The 23,169-nt window shown below is 52.8% G+C and overlaps 1 protein-coding gene across 2 annotated transcripts; it reads right to left on the bottom strand.

The window, feature by feature from the left end:
- Positions 1 to 2,898: 2,898 nt before the first annotated feature.
- On the bottom strand, positions 2,899 to 8,454 carry SDR39U1 (short chain dehydrogenase/reductase family 39U member 1). Of its 2 annotated transcripts, none has more exons than XM_048820758.2 (6): positions 8,358 to 8,454; positions 7,830 to 7,936; positions 6,152 to 6,234; positions 5,257 to 5,378; positions 4,241 to 4,374; positions 2,899 to 3,841 (listed from the first exon to the last, which is right to left on the bottom strand). In XM_048820758.2, exons 1-6 carry the CDS (start codon positions 8,371 to 8,373, stop codon positions 3,407 to 3,409), a joined length of 897 nt encoding a protein of 298 aa, XP_048676715.2. In that variant the 5' UTR covers positions 8,374 to 8,454; the 3' UTR covers positions 2,899 to 3,406. The 2 variants fall into 2 exon arrangements, with proteins under 2 accessions (XP_048676715.2, XP_048676717.1); XM_048820760.2 differs by having other exon boundaries at positions 4,231 to 4,374; positions 8,358 to 8,453.
- Positions 8,455 to 23,169: the final 14,715 nt, after the last annotated feature.

Genomic DNA, 23,169 nt, shown 5'->3' on the forward strand with positions numbered 1-23,169 from the left:
TAAACTGAACAGTTACAACCTTGTAAAATCTCTCCTCAAACAGAAGCTGTTCCATACCCCTGATCATTTTTGTTGCCCTTCTCTGCATTTTTAATTTCCCATCCATTTGTGGAGATGGGGTGACTAGAACTGCATGCAGCAGTCAAAGTGTGGGCATATCATGGATTTATATTGAGATTATACTTCATACTTAGTTCTGCCTTGAGTGCAGGGACTAGAATAAAAGACCTCCCAAGGTCCCTTCCAGTCCTATACTTCTATGATTATGATACTTTGTGTCTTACCTATCCCTTTCTTAATGATTCCCAACATTCTGTTAGCTTTCTTGACTCCCGCTGCACATTGAGTGGATGTTTACAGAGAACTATACGAGTGGTAACAGCTAATTTAGAACCCATCATTTTATATGTATAGTTGGGATTATGTTTTCCAACGTGCATTACTTTGCATCTGCCATTTTCCTCCCAGTCACCCAGTTTTGTGAGATCCCTTTACAATTCTTCACAGTCTGCTTTGGACTTTACTACCCTTGTAATTTTGTATCATCTTAACACTTTGCCACCTCACTCTTTACCCTTTCCCAGATCATTTATGATTATGTTAACTAGGATTGGTCCCAATACAGACCCCTGGGGGACACCACTATTTACCTGTCTCCATTCTGAGAACGGGCCATTTATTCCTACCCTTTGTTTCCTATCTTTTAACCAGTTACCAATCCATGAGAGGACCTTCCCTCTTACCCCATGACTGCTTACTTTGTTTAAGAGCTTTTGGTGAGGGACCTTGTCAAAGGCTTTCTGAAAGTCCAAGTACACTATATCCATTGGATCTCCCTTGTCCACATGCTTGTTGATCCCCTCCAAAGAATTCTAGTAGATTGGTGAGACATGATTTCCCTTTACTAAAACCCTTGTTGATTCTTCCCCAACAAATTATATTCATCTGTCTGTGTAATAATTCTGTGGTTTACTATAGTTTCAAACAATTTGTCTGGTACTGAAGTCAGCCTTACCGGCCTGTAATTACCAGGATTGCCTCTGGAGACTTAAAAAAAAAAAAAAAAAAAATCGGTGTTGCATTAGCTATCCTCCAGTCATCAGGTATGGCTGATTTAAGTGATTCGTTACATACCACAGTTAGTAGCTCTAAGATTTCATATCTGAATTCCTTCAGAACTCTTGGGTGAATCCCATCTGGTCCTGGTGACTTATTTCTGTTTATCAATTTGTTCCAAAACATCCACTAATGATATCTCAATCTGGGACAGTTCCTCAGATTTGTCACCTAAAAAGAATGGCTCAGGTGTGGGAATCTCCCTCACATCCTCTACAGTAAAGAATGATGCAAAAAATTCATTTAGCTTCTCTGCAATAGCCTTGTCTTCCTTGAGTACTCCTCTAGCACCTCGATCGTCCCATCGTTAAACCTTGTAGCGATGGGTGGGGCATTACCTTTCATGCAGGATCAATGTAAAGAAGCCATTGCAGTTGAGTGGCTGACACAACAGCAGTAGAATCCAAAACACAGGCACATAGAAAAGCTAGAGCAGAAGCAGCTCAATAGATTTCCCAGGCAGGGGCTAGGGCTTTGCTTGGTGATACAGGTTTTGTCTGTGCACGAGGGAGAAGGGGCAGAGAGAAGGCCAAGCAGACAGTAACAGAGGCGCCAGCTGGAAGGGCTGGTTTGGAGCAGCAAACGGAAGCACTAACTGCAGCTGTGTTCAGGGAAAGAGGACTTGATGGATTATCTTTGGAAATAAACTAGAGTGCATCCCAGAAAATACCCCTAATGGAAACAACTGGCTAGGCCTTGAGCTTTGGCTCTCTTCTCAAGTCAAAGAGAGACACTCACTATGTTTAATTACAGCCTCTGGGGTGGGGGATAAACTCAGGACTACATATGCACAGTCCCCTTGATGCACAGTGGAGCACTCATTTGCCAGGGGGAATGATTGCACAGAGATCTAGAGGAGAATGCAGCCTGTCTGCAGGAACTAAGCCTTTCATTATTTACCCCATGGCTTACTGTTACATTAGGGCAGTGAGGAAAAAAGTTGAACCATGGTTTCCTGTTGGAAAATGGGGATTTGTGGAATATACATTTTCCACAAAACAATGATGCCAGGAGAAATTTCCATCAGCAAAAGCGAACTGAAACACACAAGGGACAGTGAGAGACGCCGGGGACAGTTCAAAGAGGTGTCGGCCGAGGTGTTCCAAAGGAACAGATCAACACTTGTATATTACACGGGCAGCATTCTGGCACGCCTTCTCCATTGTTTTCTGAGGCATGAAAACAAGGCCAGAACCACAGCCAGAGTCGGTGGCAGCATAACTATTTGGGTCAGAGATGCAATTTCACCTCTACAGTTATAGCGGTACAACCACTTGCATGGAGGCTGTTATGCCCACACAGGAATAACCAAAAGAGCCCCACACTGGGGTACCCAGACCCACACCCCCGGCCAGGAAGCTATTGTCTGGTCCCCAGAGCCCAGCCAGCCCTCATCTCCACTTGACTCAGCCCTCTCACCTGGTACATGAGCCCCATGGTTGTTCCGAGGCACCTTCCTCATTCCTCCCCTAAGAGCCATGAGACCCCCCCTAGCGGCAAAGGCCCTGCATTGCCCTCCCAGACTCCTGGCTCCCCTTCCCTCTCCCCGCCCTACGACCTATCAGCCCCCCCTAAGGATGAGCACCCTGCACTATCCTCCTGGACAGCTGGGTCCCATTCACTGCCTGGTCTCTCCCACTGTATTGGGAGCTGCACGCAACTGGGGTCAGCACTGACTGTATGAGGACAGTGCAGCCTATGAATCCCCCCCTCAGCCCTAAGCACCACCATCGACCTAGTGACCTCCCTCCCCCCGCCCCCACTCCCTGCAAACAACAGCAATTGACTCACCAGCAGTTTATTGCAAACTGGACAAGGTTGTATACAGGGTGGGAGGGAGGGAGGGCTGCAGTGCAGCCAAAAACTGCAATTCCCAGCAGCCATTGCTACAGAACCTCAGCTCCATAAAGGACCAGGAGCTTGAAAACCACCTGAACACACAGTCAGTGCAGCACAGATGGGGGTAGGGCAGGAAAGTCACAGTGGGGTGCCCCCCCCCCCGAGAAGGGCTGGGGAGGGGTGATTTCTGGAGGGGCTCAGAAGGGAGCATTCCCACTCAGAGAAGGGGGCTGGGGAGGCTAAGAATGGGGTGACCCCCAGCAAGAGGCTGGGGAGTATTGGAGGGATACTGGGGATGGCTCATGATGAACCCCACAAAGTTCAGGCTAAGACAGCTGGGAAGCTCAGAGCTGGGCTGTGGGAGCCAGAGATTAGGGGTCTCGGGGGGGGGGGGGGTGAGGCTCCCACTGGGGTGATTCCCCAGAAGAGGAGGGTCCTCAGGGCACTGGGATCAACCCCCCCTCAGCCGCTCAGGACACAATGTCCCGCAGGGCAGAGGGCAGGTCGGGGTACACGAAGCAGTAGCCACTCTCCAGAGTGCGTTTTGGCGCCACCCGCTGGCCCTCCAGCAGCATGACGGCCCGCTCAGCGCCAAAGACGCCCCGCACCGCCCAGCTGGGCAGGGGCAGCAGGGCCGGGCGCCCCAGGGCTGAGCCCAGCTCCCGGGCGAAATCGGCATTGGAGGTGCTAGGTGAAGCTGGGGAGACCCCGTTGAGAACCCCGTGGACACCCTCCGTTTCCAGAGCGTGGCACACAACACCAGCCACGTCCCGGACGTGGATCCATGGGAAGGGCTGGAGGCCGGAGCCCACGGGGCCCCCCAGGCCCAGCCGGAAAGGCCAAAGCATCTGGGAGACGGCGCCTCCGCCCTTCCCCAGCACCACACCTGCAGGAAGAGGAAAGTCAGAGAGAGACCCTGGAGACAGCCAGCCACGCCTCCCTCCCCAAGCCAGCCACAGTCTCCCAGCCCAAGCCAGCCTTGGGGCCAGTGCCCCCAAGGGGAAAAACCCCATGCTCCATTCTCCACCCCCCTGAGCCAGCCAGTACCCACCCTGGGGCCGGATGGGAGCCAACATCCCCTAGAGGAGAAAGGGCCCGTGTCTCATTCCCCACCTCCATGAGCCAGCTAGTGCCTGCCCTGAGGTCAGATGGAAGCCAGTGATCCCTAGAGGGGACAGGCCCCATGCCCGCCCACCCCGAGCCAGCCAGTCTCTGCCATGAGGTCAGATAGCATCTGGTGCTCCTTGAGGGGAAAGGCCCCATGCCCCGACGCACCAGATCTCACCACCGCCTGGCGCGTGCCGTCCCCGGGGATTTTAGCCGCTGCCTCCCAGGCGCTCACCAGGCGCGAGAAGAAGTCGAAGTCACCGCCGGGACTCTCCTCAGTGTACTCAGCCGTGGGGCTGGGGCGGTAATACCCTGCCGGGCAATGGGCAGGGAACTGTAGTGCTGACAGTGCACATAGCCCTACCCCTCATTGATATCCCTCCCTCTCCTGCAGCAATTGCACCTGGCGACAGGGAGGAACATGACTATTTTCCCTCCTGCTCCAATGGCAGAAGCGCATTGATGTCATGGGGGCTGGGCTCCATTCTCTTACAAAGCAAATTTTCTTCTCTCGGTGGTGGAAGGACACAGTTCCACAGGAGGTTTTATTTGGCCAGGGGACTATTTTTCCATCTCTTCCCAATGGTGGAAGAACATCAGTGTCACCAGAGTTGTGCTTTGTACCTCAAGGACAAGAGGAGGGACTATTTTTCCCCCTCTCTGCAGCGGAAGGATCACAATGTGTCATGATAGACTGTGCTGCACCCCAGGCCAATTTTCCCTCCTCCCTAGTGGTGGAAGAACACCAGTGCCACACAGGGCCGCACTTTGTCTTGCACTAGAGGGGGGACGGTATATCCGCTCAGGTGCGGAAGGATGTGCAATGTGTGCTCTACCCAGGGCCTATTTTTCCTCGGGGCCTATTTTTCCTCTGTGCAATGGTGGAAGCACAATTGTTCCACAAGGTGCTGTGATGTGTCCTCTCATGAATGGGGACTATTTTCTCTCAGTGGCGAAAGCTGTGCAACGAGGATGCACCACAGGGACTATTTCCTCTCTGTGGCAGGCGGACACAATGCTGTTATGGGAGGTGGTGCTGCACCTAGGGACTATTTCTCCTGTCCCCTCAGCAGCCCAGTAACCTCCAGAGGCCACACTCTTCCTGGTCACTTCCCAGGGACTATTTCCACCTGGTGGGGGGATACCATGGGACAGGATGGTGAGAGTTGCACTCTGGCCATGCACAATAAATACCTACGCCAGTGACGAGGACCCAGGCACGGGGCGGCCTCTCGGCCTCGGCGATGGCCTTGGCCAAGGTCTTGGTGGTCGCCACCCGGCTGGTGACCACAACCCTGCGGAAGGGATCATCCCACCTGCAGGTGGAGAGAGCACAAAGGGGTGATGCCCAATCACCCCCCCCCCATTCTCCTCTGCCAATCCCAGCCCAACAAGCAGCTATTTATACCGTACCGTGCACCCCACTAAACTTTCCCCCAGAAATAATGACCCGGGAGGAGAAAGTTTCCTAGCAGAAGTTTCACATTCTGACCAAGCCCCCTCTGCAGTACCTAAAGGAGAGCCACCCATTCCCCTGCCCTCCCCCAGGCAGTACAGGGGAGCGACACAAATCACCATGCCCCAGAGCAATGGGAGGCAGGACCCTCTCCCACACACACTACCCAGAAGTAGGTGAAAAAGGCTCCCTGTCTCAGGGAGAGTGGGGGGAACTGGGAGTTTTGGGGGATGGCAGTTGGGTGAGTGGAATCAGCACCTTCCAATATGTGGGAGACAGTTGGGTGGGTGCCTAGGGTAGGTGTGATGGGGCTGCTGGCATCAGTGTCACAAGACAGGCCAGACATTGGGCAACACTCTTTATACCCCACTAGTGCACTCTCCTAATGCTTCCCCCTGGAAACAAGACCTCTGAGAAGAAAGGTTCCTAGTGACAATTATGTTTCAACCCCAATTCATCCCCAACTTGCAAAATACAACCCTTCCGTCCTGCCCCACCTCCACTGCATTATGGGTAGTACAGGAGAACAGGGAGAGACCGAGTCATCCCCATTTCTGTCCTTCACGGAAGGGACGCTATATGGGTTGTTACAGGGATTATTCTCCCCCAGCACGCCCAAAGCTCCGGACACACCTGCGAAGGGGGTTGAGAACATTCTCACCAGCCAAGTTCACCGCAGCATCACAAGGGGGCAGGCCGGAGCGGGCCAATTCATCCTGGGGAGACAGGAGAGAAATGGTATTCAACACAGCTCAGTCTCCCCACTCGCCCCTACTGAGCCCCTAAACCAAGCCAGTCCAGTCTCCCCTCATACCCTGGACCAGCCCCTCACTCACATATGCCCCTGGTTAATCTCACCCTGCTCTGCTGCACTAAGCCAGCTCCTTCCTGATCCCTGAAGGCTGTGCCCTGGACCGTGAGGGTAGATGGCTCTGATATAACCCAGCACAATAGGAGTGTGACGTTACACCCCATAATGCTTTATGGGAATACGCTTCTGAATGTATATAAGACCTAACTGGAATATGTTTTATGCTACATATGCCATGTAACATATCTCTGTAAAGGTTATGATCTACTGAATATATTTATCCTATTTGTATGCATGTATGATTTTTGTATTCAACGTTATGAATATTGGCTATCTACTTGTTTAATTTTAAGCAGCCTCAGTGAAGCAGTTGGTCAGCTTCCTGAGAAAAGACTATTCTCAGGAAGTACCCAATCAAGAAACACTTAAGCAAACAATGAACTTGGAGGCACCAATCCACATCTGAGCTTTCCCAGGAATCTGGCTTGGACGGTAAGGAACTCAGTCACACATGAACATGTGACTTGCCCATGTGACTTCAAAACTCCTTTTTGTAGCTGGATCGTACACAGGGGCAGGGAGGGGTGTCCACCCAGAAGAGAAAGTCTATTTAAACCTCTTGGAGAACCCTCCATTTGGTGTTCAGCCGGCTCAAGAGATAGCCTCTCCACCCCCAAGGATACCTGAAAGAAACTGGGACAAAGGACAGTGACTACAAGGGGTGTGAGTGATTGCTGGACCCAGCCTAGAAGGAGACTAGTCTGTAAGAGAGGCTTGTTGGAACATAAGGGTGAGATTTTATCTTTATTCAGCTTCTTACTGTATTGGGCATAGGCTTGTGTGTTTTATTTTATTTTGCTTGGTAATTCACTTTGTTCTGTCTGTTAATACTTAGAATCACTTAAATCCTACTTTTTGTATTTAATAAAATCACTTTTTATTTATTAATTAACCCAGAGCATGTTCCCCCTCCCCCCTGGGGGGGGAGGGGGAACAGCTGTGCATCTCTCTCTATCAATATTATAGAGGGCAAACAATTTATGAGTTTACCCTGTATAAAGCTTACACAGGGTAAACTCATAATCTATTTGGGGGTTGAACCCTATTGGGAGTTGGGCATCTGTTAGAGATTGTTAGAGACAAGAACATTTCTTAAGCTGCTTTCAGTTAAGCCTGCAGTTTGTGGGACATGGTTGAGACCTGTGTCTGTGTTTGTAACCGACATACGCGTCTGGCAAAACCAGGCAGGGTTCTGGAGTCCTAAATTGGCAGCGAAAACAGGGGCAGAAGTAGTCTAGGCACATCAGTTGGCAGCCCCCAGGGAGGAACAGCTGGAGCGATGCCACTAGGACCAGCCTGGAGTCTTAGGGCTGAGTACTAATTCCCAGGACGGGGAGCGAACCTAAACCTGGGCCACTGGGCTCCTAACCCCCTGCACCTCTGTGGCTGCTCCTATGAGCCCAATTATCCTGGAGTCACCCCCCTTCCCCAATCACCTACCCAGCTGATCCGGTCTGGCCCCAGACGGCGAGAGACATGGGTCACCTCGTGCCCTCGGCTCCTCAACAGCTGGGTCAAGGCTCCGCCCACAAAGCCGGTCCCACCTCCTGATTTAAATAGACACTTTCAAGGATTGGTGCCCCTCACTCCCGACCTACAGCCCCCTGCCAGCCCAACCCTGGGCTCCCCACCAGCTCTGCCAGTGCCCCCACTCCCGACCCGCAGCCACCTGCTAGCCCAGCCCTGCCTCCCGAACTCTGCCGGTGCCCCTCACTCCTGACTGCAGCCCCATTTTACCCCAGCGCCCTGGTGCATGAGGAAGCCTTACGGGGGGGAGGGGAGATTTAGTGCCAGCCCCATCTCCCCGCGGCTAGGTGGAGCTCAGCTCCCAAACCGGATGCACATCCAAGCCCAGGCGCTGGGGAACACGCACAACCGCATTAGCCCTGCAATTAACGCCTCGCTTAATTGCTGTCCCCTGCCACCCAACCACCCCCATACCCGGCCCCTGCAGCGCGCTCCACTCACCCACTAGCACGCGCATGGCCACAGATGGGCGCGCATGCGCGTGGAGGGACTCTCTGGCCCACGGCTCTCCAGGCCCGGACACGCATGCGCAGCTTCCTGGGCCGGGAAGGAAGCGGGGAAAGGAGAGGGGCTGGGATTTAAAGGGCCCGCGCCCCATTCCCAGGACATTGACAAAGCCCCTGGTTAACCCCTTCGCGGCCAGTGGCCAGGCTCAGAGCCCCAGGGCCCGTGCAGAGGGCGGGGCCCGGGGGCAGGGGTGGGAGGGAGAGGAAGCTGGGGTGGGGGGTAGGGAGGAGGTCTGGGGAGATGGGGGTGGGGCAGGTACAAGGAGAGTGAAGGGAGCAGGAGAGAGAGGGGTTCATGGGGGCGGGGTCAGGGAGGAATCTGGGAGGAATAGGTAATGGGAGGATCTAGGGATCAGGGAATGGGGTGGGGGCTTTGGACGGGGATCAGGATGGTGGGATGGAGGCAGGGTTGCACTTTCCTTATAGCTTCATCACCTGGATGTCCCTAGGTCAGCCTGGAGAGGCAGAGGTGAAGCCATGGCTCATCCCGGCCCTGCCAGTGCCACGGCCCAGCCAAAGGGGGCTGAACTTCATTTCTGGCTCTTTGTCCTTAGTCCCCATGGGGGGCTGCTGACTCCCTCCAGAGAACAGGCCCTTTCCCATCCCCTGATACCTTTTCCCTTCTTCTCGGGCTGAGTTCACATGCTCCAGGGCTTCCTGTGGGCAGGTGTCAATGGCTCAGTCTTTGCGGGGGGGGGTCTCCTTTTCTTTCCTGATCCTCTGGTGATTTGGGGCAGTTTCAATCAGTTCTTTAATGACCCAGCCATCCCCTCCAGACAGCCAAGGGACACCCACACCTCTGGCTCCTGCAGTCCTCCAGGAGCCAGGTGGGTGCCCCACTGGGCAGCAATGCAAAGTGCACAGGGAAACGGAGGCATGTCTGGGAGTCATTAAAATATGACAGAAATGTCCTACTTTGTCACCCTGTGACAACAGTGACTGTCGTGCCACAGACCTCAGTCCCAGATCCCTCCGTCTGGGGGCTGGGAGGTGCAGGGTCCCCTAGTGATGCTGTCCCGGATCCTTGGGTCTCATTCCCCATCCCAGTCTTTCACTAGGAGGGCTCCGGTTTCCAGTTGGCACCTTCAGGAGCCGCAGGCTCACAGACATACGTTGCCTGTCCCACGGCAGCCAGGTGCCCTCCACAGCTGGGGCAGCAGAACATCTGGGCACTGGCCCAGCTCAGCCCTGCCTGGAACTGTGCACGTCTGGGACAGAGCTGAGCCATGGATGGAGCTTGCACCGACCCCCCCTTCTCCATCCGCACATCTAGTGGGCAGTGTGGCTAATGTCAGCCAGTGACATGGCCTTGTTAGTATCTGCCTTCAGACACCAGGCTCAGTGCAGAGATGGAGGGACAGGTAGGACACTATGGGTCTGTAGAGCACAGACAGACACGAGGATGTCCGGAGAGGATGGGGAATCATAGAATCATAGAATGACCTCAGGAGGTCATCTAGTCCAACCCCCTGCTCAAAGCAGGACCAATCCCCAATTTTTGCCCCAATCCCTAAATAGCTCCCTCAAGGATTGAACTCACAACCCTGGGTGTAGAAGGCCAATGCTGAAACCACTGAGCTATCCCTCCCCCAAAGCCTGCATAGGTCCAGGCTGCACAGGACAGAGGGAGCCCTGGAGACATTGACTCTATTGGCTGTGTTCAGAGGGGACCAAATGGCGTTGACCAGGTTGAGAGTCTTACCCTGGATCCTGTGCCAGGGACTCAGTTGGCTCATCTAAACAGGAACATAGGGATTGTCAGACCAGCTTAGACCCTGAGGTCCATCTAACCCCAGATCCCGTCTCCAGCCCCAGCTGCTGCAGCAGGGTGACTTTTGCAGTCACCAGTTCCTGGAAACTCACAGCACATGGGGCAAGAAGAAGCCCAGCTGGGTCACCTGCTCCACAGCTGGTGCTGAACCTAACTGGGATCTTGTGCCCTTTGCAGCTGTGCACATCTGGAGCGGAGCTAAGGGTGCTGGCTCAGCTGTGATGGGTTTGTCTAGCCCAGCTGGAGGTCCATGGACAGAAAGCACCTCCAAAGGGTGAGGAGCCCCTCACAGATCCAGAATCAGGTGGGATGGACACGGACTGGTATTGAAGGGACTTTGGGAAGCCCAGATACCACAGGGATGGGCATGGGTATGAGAGAGGGAATAGAACAGAAGAGACCCACTTGTACTAGTTAGAAGACAGAGTAGAACAGTGCTCCCCCATTCAGTTTGGAAATGGCACCAGTTCTGGGATACAGCTGAGGGAATTATGGGAGTTTGCCCCCCCCACCTTCTTCCAACAAAACTCTGGCAGCTCACAACCATGGGCAAAAAGCGAGAGGCAGCACGGCCCTGTGGCAAGGGGCACCAGACGGGGGTCAAGACATTTGGTTTCTCTTCTCAGCTCTGCCACTGACTTTCTGTGTAACCTTCAGCAAGACAATTTCTCCTCTCAGCGCCTGGCAGCGCCTGATCTCGGTTGTGGTCTGTGCAGTGCCTGGTACGAAGGGGCCCTGATCTCCGTCGGGGTCTGTGCAGCACCTGGCAGAACAGGACCCTGATCTCGGTCGGGGTCTGGGCAGTGCCTAGCACAATGGTGTACCCCAATATTGGTGCTGTTGTAATAATATCCATTTTCCCATGTTGCAGAGGGGCCTGAGATAGCTGCTCCACCCTAGGGGGGTCTTTGAAAGTCTCCACCCTGAGCTCTCTCTAACCATCTAAGTTAGTTCTCTCTTGCCTCTCCCCAGCTGAACCCTTCTCCCCAAACGGCCACTGTAAATGCTGTCTCCCTCTCTGCAAACACCACAGTCCTGGTGTCACACCCCATCACTCTCTACTGTGGGGTCCTACCACCATCCTCTGATGCTGGCTACTGTCAGAAACAGGACTCTGGGTAGATAGCCACTGCCTTGGATCCAGTCTAGGGAGTCCCGTGAATTCCAGCTGCAAGGCATCATGGACCAAGTGAAGGAGAGGGGAGAAGAGGGTTGTGTCCCGGCTGTAAGGGGCCTCCTGAGACACTGGGGATGCATAGGGGGGCCGCCCAAGGACAGCTGTTCCACTCAGAGAAAGACTCAGGAGTCCAGACACCAGCACCAGCTGCTGCTTAAAGCCATTTATTGCATTGCAAACCGTGGCTTGGACTCGCAGAGGAGAGAACGTTGCTGGTTTTCATCAAGCACATTACAGAGAAAGGTTTTCATGCCAAAGAACAAAAGAGAAGAGAATGGGACAAGGGTCCTTTCCCCTCTAGGGGTCGCTGACTCCCATCCGGCCCCAGGGTAGGGACTGGCTGACTCAGGGGGGTGAGGAATGGGGACATGGAGTGTTTCCCCTCTAGGGAGCGCCAGCTCTGATCCAGCCCCAGGGGGGACTGGCTGTCTCAGGAGGCAGAGGTGAGGAATGGGGCATGGGCCTTGTCCCCTCTAGGGGGTGCCGGCTCCCATCCAACCCCAGGGTGAGGCGAGGACTGGCTGGCTTGGGGGTGCCCCCAGATCAGATGAGTGCAGCAGCATCCCCTCCCCAGAAGTAGCGAAGGCAGCGGAATGGCAGAGCAGCTGGCAGCCCGTTGCTCTCTTTGTGCAGCTACTCCCTGCCCATCTTCTTCCTGAGCCAAGGGATGAATGCAGAGATCCGCATGTATACGGCAGGTGGGAGGCCACTGGGTTTCCCATGTGAGACGATGCCCTGGGCGACCCCCTTGCACTCCAGTGGGCCCCCGGAGTCACCCTACAGAGAGAAGAGGAGGGAACATTACAATGAAAGCAGGCAGGGGGGAATTCAAGATGCAGCAAGCCAGCCCCACCCATACCCGGCACTTTTGTCAGAGCTGGGCACTCACTGATTCATCCTGCTCCCATCTCTGGATGTAACAAGTCCAATTAGTAGGGGAAGCTAAAGTGGATGGGAACCTGGGAGGCAGTGACCATGAGATAGTCGAGTTCAGGATCCTGACACAGGGAAGAAAGGAGAACAGCAGAATACGGACCCTGGACTTCAGAAAAGCAGACTTTGACTCCTTCCGGGAACTGATGGGCAGGATCCCCTGGGAGAATAACATGAGGGGGACCGAGATGGGTTTCCCCAGGGTGCAGAGGGCCCAGGGGACGAACACCCCCCCCCCCCATTGCCAGGCCCTTCTCCACTGCCTCCTGGGCGGCGGCCTCCGATGCCAGGAATAAGATGACCTTCCCATACATTTTGGAGGCCGCCACAATGGCTGTGGGCCCCACCGCCTTCGCCAACACCCGCACGTACGTCTCCAAGTGGGGCAAGGCGGACACCAGGAGGCAACGGATGCCGTGCTTCCTGGTCATGGTGGGAAAGGGGCCCCAGCCGCAATAGTTGGTAGCAGAGGCGGTGGGCGGGAGAGATGACGTAGTGGCAGGCGGAGGGGCTGCCGCCACCTGGGCGTACGCCCTGGGGGCCTGGGGAGGGACACCCGCAGAGCTGGTGGAGTGAGCAGCAGAGAGGGACTGGTTGGTGGCGGGGCTGCGGCAGTGGGGGCGGTCCCTGCCATGGAGGGCCTGGTCTTTTTGGCGGGGCCCTTCCCCTTCTTCTTACCCTGGCCCTTCCCACTGGCTGGGGGGGCTCCCCCAGAATCTGAGGGGGCGAGGGATGTGGCAGCAGCGGAGGTCACCCCGGTGCCTGCCGCTGCCGGCGCCCCGGCGGGGGCGGTGGCAGGTGGTTTGGCGGCGGCAGTTGAGGTAGAGGCTTGGGGGGGTGACGGAGGGGCAGGAGGGGGAGGGGTATCTGGGGCTGCTGGAGGGGCCCCACCCGTCGTGTCCCCCGCCATAATGAGCAGGGAGGGAGGGGAAAACACCAGAGAGAGGAGGGGAAAGGGGAGGCAGGCCAACCACTCCACCCCCTAGGCTGCAGGCAGGGGAAGAGAGTGCCGAAAGGTGGGAGGCTGGATGGGGGGGGCTATCAAGGACTTGCGGGGGGTCAGTCACGGACTCAGGATGGGATTCTGGCTCCTCTAGCCACACTAGGGGAGGGAAGGTTAGTAAATAATCTAGCTAGAAAATGCGTTAGGTTTTCTTTGTTTTGGCTTGTGAAATTTGCTGTGCTGGAGGAAATGTGTATTTCTGCTTTTGTGTCTTTTTGTAACTTAAGGTTTTGCCTAGAGGGATTCTCTATGTTTTGAATCTGATTACCCTGTAAGGTATTTACCATCCTGATTTTACAGAGTTATTCTCTTATTTTTTTTTTGTTCTTCTAATAAAGTTCTGTTTTTTAAGAATCTGATTGGGGTTTTTCTGGGGTCTTAAAAATTCAAGGCTGATCTGTGCTCATCTTGTTTATTCTCAAGCCTCCCCAGGAAAGGGGGTGTAAGGGCTTGGGGGGATATTTTGGGGAAATAGGAACTCCAAGTGGAACTTTCCCTGTTCTTTGTCTAAATCACTTTGTGGTGGCAGTATACTGTTCAAAGACAAGGCAAAGTTTGTGCCTTGGGAAAGTTTTTAACCTAAGCTGGTAAAAATAAGCTTAGGGAGTCTTTCATGCGGGTCCCCACATCTGTACCCTAGAGTTCAAAGTGGGGAAGGAACCCTGACAGGAGTGCCACAGGGGTCGGTCCTGGGGCCAGTTTTGTTCAACATCTTTATTAATGATCTGAATGACGGGATGAATTGCACCTCCAGCAAGTTCGCAGATGACACTAAGTGGCGGGGAGAGGTAGATACCCTGGAGGGTAGGGATAGGGTCCAGAGTGACCCAGACAAATTAGAGGATTGGGCCAAAAGAAATTTGAGGTTCAACAAGGACAAGTGCAGAGTCCTGCACTTAGGACGGAAGAATCCCATGCACTGCTACAGACTAGGGACCGTATGGCTAAGCAGCAGTTCTGCAGAAAAGGACCTAGGGGTTACAGTGGATGAGAAGCTGGATATGAGTCAGCAGTGTGCCATTGTTGCCAAGAAGGCTAACAGCATATTGGGCTGTATTAGTAGGAGCGTTGCCAGCAGATCGAGGGAAGTGATTATTCCCCTCTACTCAGCACTGGTGAGGCCACACCTGGAGTATTGCATCCAGTTTTGGTCCCCCCACTACAGAAGGGATGTAGACAAATTGGAGAGAGCCCATCGGAGGGCAGTGAAAATGATTAGGGGCTGGGGCACATGACTTACAAGAGAGGCTGAGGGAACTGGGATTATTTAGTCTGCAGAAGAGAAGAGTGAGGGGGGATTTGATAGCTGCTTTCAACTACCTGAAGGGGGGCAGGGGGGTTCCAAAGAGGATGGAGCTCGGCTGTTCTCAGTGGTGGCAGATGACAGAACAAGAAGCAATGATCTCAAGTTGCAGTGGGGGAGGTCCAGGTTGGATATTAGGAAACACTATTTCACTAGGAGGGTGGTGAAACACTGGAATGGGTTACCTAGGGAGGTGGTGGAATCTCCATCCTTAGAGGTTTATAAGGCCTGACTTGACAAAGCCCTGGCTGGGATGATTTAGTTGGGTTGGTCCTGCTTTGAGCAGGGGGTTGGACTAGATGACCCCCTGTGGTCTCTACCAACCCTAATCTTCTATGATTCTTGTGGTTGCAGAGCAGAGGTGGAAACATTAACGATTACAAACCCCTGAAGTCAGGTCAAAAGACCCCGATGTTCAGTATTTTAAATCTCTTGATTTTTAAGCCAGTCGCTGATGCTGGGGGCCCCGGCTCAGGATTTTTGACCATTTGAGGCTGACAGACTCGTCCACCTTGTCCACCATTGTTGACCAATGAATGATTTCAGACCACGTGCCTCTTGGCTCCAGCTTGGGTCAGTTCCTGGCCAGTCCATCCCCACTTGTTCTTGGCCAACGCTATCCTCAGCTTCAATAGTTTTCTGGAGTCCTCTCCCTCCCGATGTGTCTAGAGCCCCCCAGGTCCCCTCCCAGGCTATGTATTAGGCCAAACAAGCCCAGCTCCCTTTGTTCCCTCCTCCAGGGTGGGCTCGCCGGCCCCCAGGCATCCTACCAGCCCTTCCCCACCCTGCTCCAGTCTGAATCCCTCTGTCTGGGACACACAGTGAGGCCCCTGCTGGGAAGCAGGGGAAGGCAGCTCCCAATATCGGGACAGGAGGAGCTCGCTGAGGTCTCAGCGCTGGTCTCACAGGCTGGGCAGGCGGAGGGCGGCGTCCCATGTCCCCAGGAGGCCTGGCCCCAGGAGTGTGTGGGAGCCCCAAAGCTAGGGACAGTGGCTGGGCTTGGCCCCCACCCAGCTCACTCAGAAGCACGTGAGGCCCAGCCTTTGGGTGTGCATGGGACAGCCTGGCGCCTGCCAGTGGGGCTTGGTCTGGTGGAACTGGGCCGGTGCCGCCGCCTGCAGAGACCCAGCCAGGGGGTAGCAAATGGAGAGACTGAGCCCTACAGAAAACCCAGGGTGCACATAGAGACCTGGGGGTGGGGTGGGGGGGTGGGAATGTGGTGTCCAGCCAAGACCCTCAGACACTTCTGAGACAGGTGAATAGGGGCTGCTTGTGTCTCACCTTCAGCATGTGGCCATGCCATGCACAGCTGGGTGATGCACACCGGTAGCCAGGCCGGTAGCTCTGCAGCCCATGGGAATCTCTCTTCCCCCCGCTCCCCCCCCCCCTCCCCCGCATGCTGGCTTGCTACTGAGTGTGGCCAACACCTCCAGCCCAGATGAGACATCAGCCCCTTGGCTCCCTGACGTGAGGAGAAGAGGGGGGAGGTTGGAGATGCAGATGCGAGTGGAGGGGGTTACAGAGGGTGGCTGAGCACAGGTTCTGGGCGCGCGGATTCCAGGCCTCAGCTGAGACACTGCAGCAGAAACTGAGCTTTTGTTCCCATGGCGTGATTGCGCTGAGCCAGCCAGCCCGCCTTGGAGCTGATGCTTCCTAGAGGAGAAAAGACCCATGTCCCATTACCACTCCCCTGAGCCAGCCAGCCCCCAACCCTGGGGTCAGAATCACAGACTGGCTTAAAAATCCAGAGATTATTAACAATAATAAACATGGGGTCTTTTTGACCTGACTTCAGGGGGGTTGTAATTGTTAATCTTTCAACCCCTTCTCTGCAACCGCAAGGCCTACACCTTCCTCTTTTGTGAAAGAAAGAAAGCTGAGATTCTCATATTATTTATAGATTCCAAGGCATGTGATCATCTCATCTGATCTCCTGCATAATACAGGTCATGAGAGTGCCTTGAATTCACCCCTGGTTGAACCAGATCAGAGCTTTTAGGAAAATATCCAGTCTTGATTTAAAACTTGTCAGGGATGGAGAATCCTCTACGACCCATGTCAAACTGTTTGTGACACATTCTCGGGGACGTCTCACTAGGCTGGGTTTCAAAGCAACATTTTGACTTAAAATCAAAAAACTTTGTCAAAATCAACACTGACTCATAGAAAATAACAACTGTGACTAAGCCACAGTTTCTAAAAGGAAGTTGTTTGATGTGAAGGTTTCTGATCAGATCCGGTTATTGAGGGGTTCCCCGGGCAGTGGAGAATCAGGCTCAGTCAGGGCTTGTGACAGTCTGTACCCCTGGATTCACCTCATTTACAGGACAATGGTACATTTCATACAAAGTATGCCTGGCGAGGTATCATTTGAAAACTCATAATTTTCTGATCATTATGGTCCTGGTAAAATATGTGTGGCCAGATTGTATATAAAATTATAGGATTCCTCTGTATGGGGTTACTAAGACACATCCCAAGTCGGGGAACAGCCACAAACGAGTTCCCCCCAGACAAAATGCTAGCTGACGCCTCAAAGGTGCCAATAAAATCAAGTGGCCAATCAACTGGTTAAGTGGCAGCTCCCCCTAGAGGGGAAAGGCCCCAGGTCCCATTCCCCACCCATCCCCCAAAGCCAGTGGGCCACATCGCCAGCAGAAGTCAATTGGCCGGAGCTCTGCGGGAGTCAATAGGGCCAGGGCTCCAGCTGGGGTCCATCAGACCTAGGAGTGCAATAACACGCAGTGTAACTGACAGCACTTAGGGCTCCTGCCTCCCAAACAGTGAGCAAACCTCGGGGCATTGGTTACACGATTAGGAGGCAGACTCTGTTTAACAGCACTGCCCTGAAGAAAGAGAAGGAAACGCTGTGAAGGTGGAAAGGTGTTTATCTTGCTGCTGCAGAGAGGTTCGCAGAGATGACGGCCAGATGGGACTGATCATTTCTTCTGCCCTCCTGGACAGTACACTTTAGGAAAGCTGTGGATAAATTGGAGAGAGTCCAGATGAGAACAGCAAAAATGATCAAAGGGTTGGAAAACCTGACCTGTGAGGGAAGGTTTAAAAAAACTGGGAAGTTTAATCTTGAGAAAAGAAGACTGAGGGGGAAGCTGATACCAGTCTGTAAATCCGTGAAGGGCTGTTCTAAAGAGAACAGCGATCAATTGTTCTCCCTGTCCACTGAAGGCAGGCCAAGAAGCAAGGGGTTTAATCTGCAGCAAGGGAGATTTAGGAGAGATATTAGGGAAAACTTTGTAACTCCCAGGGTAGTTAAGCTCTGGCACAGGCTCCAAGGGAGGTGGTGGAATCCCATTTGTTGAAGGTTTTTAAGAACAGGTTGGACAAACACCTGTCAGGGTTGGTCTAGGGTTACTTGGTCCTGCATTACCGCCAGGACTGGACTTGATGACCTCTCAAGGTCCCTTCCAGCCCTACGGTTCTATGATTCTATACCCCACTCAATATGCTGTGGAAAAGGCCGCCCATGGGGCGAGGCATGGTCCACAGATAGGGTGATGCCATGCACAGCTGGGGCGATGCCATGCCCCAGCCACTCAGGAGTTAAATGCTGCAGTCCGAGCTGCCCCTAGCCCAGGCAGGGGGAAAAATCAATGACTGATCAAGCTGCTCAGTATGCTCCTGCCTTTGCTGGCAGCGGGGTTGGTGAATGGGGGGGTTTGGGGCCTTTTCCCTTGGTGGACACAGGCCCCGATCTTGCCTCAGGGTTGGGGGCTGGCTGGCTCAGAGAGATCAGACCATGGGAACAAAAGCTCAGTTTATGCTGCAGCGTCTCAGCTGAGGCCTGGAATCTGCGCCCAGCCCTGAGTTCCTCTCCGTAAAGCCCCTGGAAGAGGGGACAGAGGGAGCTGGGCTTGTTTGGCCTAACACGCAGGCCGGGAGGGAACCTGGGGGCTCTAGATACTGGGGGAGGGAGGCAGGAACTCCAGAAAGCTATTGAAACTGAGAACAGCATTGGCTCAAGAACAAGTGGGGATGAACTGGCCTGGAACGGATCCAGGCTGGAGCTGAAAGGCAGGTGATCTGAAATCATTCGCTGGTCGACACCTGGGGTGGACGAGTCCATCAGCCTCAACCAGTCAAAAATCCTGAGCAAGGTCCTCCAGAGTCACAGACTGGCTGAAAAATCCAGGGATTGTTAAAAATACTGAACATGGGGGGGTCTTTTGACCTGACCTGTTAAAGTCCTAGGGACTTGGGCACTGTCCTAGGGATGGGGTTTCCAAGACCACGGCTCCCAAGAGAAGGAGGTGGGTTGTGGTGGTCGGGGATTCTCTCCTCAGGGGGATTGAGTCATCTATCTGCCGCCCCGACTGGGAAAACCAAGAAGTCTGCTGCTTGCCAGGAGCTAGGATTCACGATGTGACGGAGAGACTGCCTAGACTCATCAAGCCCTCGGATCGCTACCCCTTCCTGCTTCTCCATGTGGGCACCAATGATACTGCCAAGAATGACCTTGAGCGGATCACTGCAGACTACGAGGCTCTGGGAGCAAGGATAAAGGAGTTTGAGGCGCAAGTGGTGTTATCTTCCATCCTCCCCGTGGAAGGAAAAGGCCTGGGTAGAGACCGTCAAATCGTGGAAGTCAATGAATTGCTACACAGGTGGTGTCGGAGAGAAGGCTTTGAATTCTTTGACCATGGGATGGTGTTCCAAGGAGGAGTGCTAGGCAGAGACGGGCTCCACCTAAGGAAGAGAGGTAAGAGCATCTTCACAAGCAGGCTGGCTAACCTAGTGAGGAGGGCTTTAAACTAGGTTCACCGGGGGAAGGAGACCAAAGCCCTGAGGTAAGTGGGGAAGTGGGATACCGGGAGGAAGCACGAGCAGGAGAGCGAGAGAGGGGAGGGCTCCTGCCTCATACTAAGAAAGCAGGACAAACAGCAAGTTATCTCAAGTGCCTGTACACAAATGCAAGAAGCCTGGGAAACAAGCAGGGAGAACTGGAAGTCCTGGCACAGTCAAGGAATTATGATGTGATTGGAATAACAGAGGCTTGGTGGGATAACTCACATGACTGGAGTACTGTCATGGATGGATATAAACTGTTCAGAAAGGACAGGCAGGGCAGAAAAGGTGGGGGAGTTGCACTGTATGTAAGGGAGCAGTATGACTGCTCAGAACTCCGGTATGAAACTGCAGAAAAACCTGAGTGTCTCTGGATTAAGTTTAGAAGTGTGAGCAACAAGGGTGATGTCATGGTGGGAGTCTGCTATAGACCACCGGACCACGGGGATGAGGTGGATGAGGCTTTCTTCTGGCAACTCACGGAAGTTACTAGATCGCAGGCCCTGGTTCTCATGGGAGACTTCAATCACCCTGATATCTGCTGGGAGAGCAATACAGCGGTGCACAGACAATCCTGGAAGTTTTTGGAAAGTGTAGGGGACAATTTCCTGGTGCAAGTGCTGGAGGAACCAACTAGGGGCAGAGCTCTTCTTGACCTGCTGCTCACAAACCAGGAAGAATTAGTAGGGGAAGCAAAAGTGGATGGAGGCAGTGACCATGGGAGGCAGTGACCACTGGGAGGCAGTGACCATGAGATGATCGAGTTCAGGATCCTGACACAAGGAAGAAAGGAAAGCAGCAGAATACGGACCCTGGACTTCAGAAAAGCAGACTTTGACTCCCTCAGGGAACTGATGCCCAGGATCTCCTTGGAGAATAACATGAGGGGGAAAGGAGTCCAGGAGAGCTGGCTGTATTTTAAAGAATTCTTATTCAGGTTACAGGGACAAACCATCCCGATGTGTAGAAAGAATAGTAAATATGGCAGGTGACCAGCTTGGCTTAACAGTGAAATCCTTGCTGATTTTAAACACAAAAAAGAAGCTTACAAGAAGTGGAAGATTGGACAAATGACCAAGGAGGAATATAAAAATATTGCTCGGGCATGCAGGAGTGAAATCAGGAAGGCCAAATCACACCTGGAGTTGCAGCTAGCAAGAGATGTTAAGAGGAACAAGAAGGGTTTCTTCAGGTATGTTAGCAACAAGAAGAAAGTCAAGGAAAGTGTGGGCCCCTTACTGAGTGAGGGAGGCAACCTAGTGACAGAGGATGTGGAAAAAGCTAATGTATTCAATGCTTTTTTTGCCTCTGTCTTCACGAACAAGGTCAGCTCCCAGACTACTGCACTGGGCAGCACAGCATGGGGAGGAGGTGACCAGCCCTCTGTGGAGAAAGAAGTGGTTCAGGACTATTTAGAAAAGCTGGACAAGCACAAGTCCATGGGGCCGGATGCATTGCATCCGAGAGTGCTGAAGGAGTTGGTGGATGTGATTGCAGAGCCATTGGCCATTATCTTTGAAAACTCATGGTGATTGGGGAGGTCCCGAACGACTGGAAAAAGGCTAATGTAGTGCCCATCTTTAAAAAAGGGAAGAATGAGGATCCTGGGAACTACAGGCCAGTGAGCCTCACCTCAGTCCCTGGAAAAATCATGGAGCAGGTCCTCAAGGAATCAATTCTGAAGCACTTAGAGGAGAGGAAAGTGATCAGGAACAGTCAGCATAGATTCAACAAGAGCAAGTCATGCCTGACTAATCTAATTGCCTTCTATGCCAGGATAACTGGCTCTGTGGATGAGGGGAAAGCAGTGGACGTGTTGTTCCTTGACTTTAGCAAAGCTTTTGACACTGTCTCCCACAGTATTCTTGCCAGCAAGTTAAAGAAGTATGGGCTGGATGAATGGAGTATAAGGTGGATAGAAAGCTGGCTAGATTGTCAGGCTTAACGGGTAGTGATCAATGGCTCCATGCCTAGTTGGCAGCCGGTATCAAGTGGAGTGCCCCAGGGGTCGGTCCTCGGGCCAGTTTTGTTCAATATCTTCCTTAATGATCTGGAGGATGGCGTGGATTGCACCCTCAGCAAGTTTGCAGATGACACTAAACTGGGAGGAGAGGTAGATACGCTGGAGGTAGGGATAGGATACAGAGGGCCCTAGACAAATTGGAGGATTGGGCCAAAATAAATCTGATGAGGTTCAACAAGGACAAGTGCAGAGTCCTGCACTTGGGATGGAAGAATCCCATATACCGCTACAGACTCGGGACCGAATGGCTAGGCAGCAGTTCTGCAGAAAAGGACCTAGGGGTTACAGTGGACGAGAAGCTGGATATGAGTCAACAGTGTGCCCTTGTTGCCAAGAAGGCCAATGGCATTTTGGGATGTATAAGTAGGGACATAGCCAGCAGATCGAGGGATGTGATCGTTCCCCTGTATTCGACATTGGTGAGGCCTCATCTGGAGTACTGTGTCCAGTTTTGGGCCCCACACTACAAGAAGGATGTGGAAAAATTGGAAAGAGTCCAGCGGAGGGCAACAAAAATTATTAGGGGACTGGAACACATGACTTATGAGGAGAGGTGAGGGAACTGGGATTGTTTAGTCTGCGGAAGAGAAGAATGAGGGGGGATTTGATAGCTGCTTTCAACTACCTGAAAGGGGGTTCCAAAAAGGATGGATCTAGACTGTTCTCAGTGGTAGCAGATGACAGAACGAGGAGTAATGGTCTCAAGTTGCAGTGGGGGAGGTTTAGGTTGGATATTAAGAAAAACTTTTTCATTAGGAGGGTGGTGAAGCACTGGAATGGGTTACCAAGGGAGGTGGTGGATTCTCCTTCCTTTGAAGTTTTTAAGGTCAGGCTTGAAAAAGCTCTGGCTGGGATGATTTAGTTGGGTCTTGGTCCTGCTTTGAGCAGAGGGTTGGACTAGATGACCTCCTGAGGTCCCTTCCAACCCTGATACTCTATGATTCTATGACTTCAGGGATTTGAAATTGTTAATGTTTTCACCTCTGCTCTGCAACCACAAGAACTAAACCTTCCTCTTTAAAAAACAAAGAAAGGTGAGATTCACATATTATTTATAGATACGAAGGTGTGAAGGGGTCCTTGTGATCATCTCCTCTGATCTCCTGTATAACACAGGTTATGAGCATGCCCTGAATTCACTCCTCATTGAACTAGAGGAAATTTAGGAAAATTTAGGAAAATATTCGGCCTTGATTTAAAAGTTGGCAGGGATGGTGAATCCACCAGGACCCTTGGTAAGTTGTCCCAGTGGTTAATTACCCTTGGTGCTAAAAATTTACACCTGATCGTGTGACTTGAGGAGCTGGCGTTTTCCGAGAAAAAGTACCCGAACTCGCCCTCCTTTGCTGAACTATTCAAGAGATGATCAGACACAGGGGTAAGGTACCTGCCTGGGCCTCTCTGAACCAGGAATGTCAAACTGTCTGTGACAAGCTTTCAGGGACATCTCACAGGGCTCGGTTTCAAAGCAACATTTTGACTTAAAATAGAAACATTTTATCAAAATCGACTTTAGCTCATTGAAAATAGCAGCTTTGACTAAACCACAGTTCCCAAAAGGAAGCTGTTTGATGTGCAGGTTTCTGATCAGACCTGCTTACTGTGGGGTTTCCTGGGCAGTGGAGAATCAGGTTTAGTCAAGGCCATGACAGTCTATACCCCTGGGTTCACCCCTTTTACATGACTATGATAAATTTCATACAAAGTATGCCTGGCGAGGTATCATTTGAAAAC

This window comes from Caretta caretta, chromosome 13, assembly GCF_965140235.1.
Source record: "Caretta caretta isolate rCarCar2 chromosome 13, rCarCar1.hap1, whole genome shotgun sequence".
Classification (NCBI taxonomy): Eukaryota; Metazoa; Chordata; order Testudines; family Cheloniidae; genus Caretta; species Caretta caretta.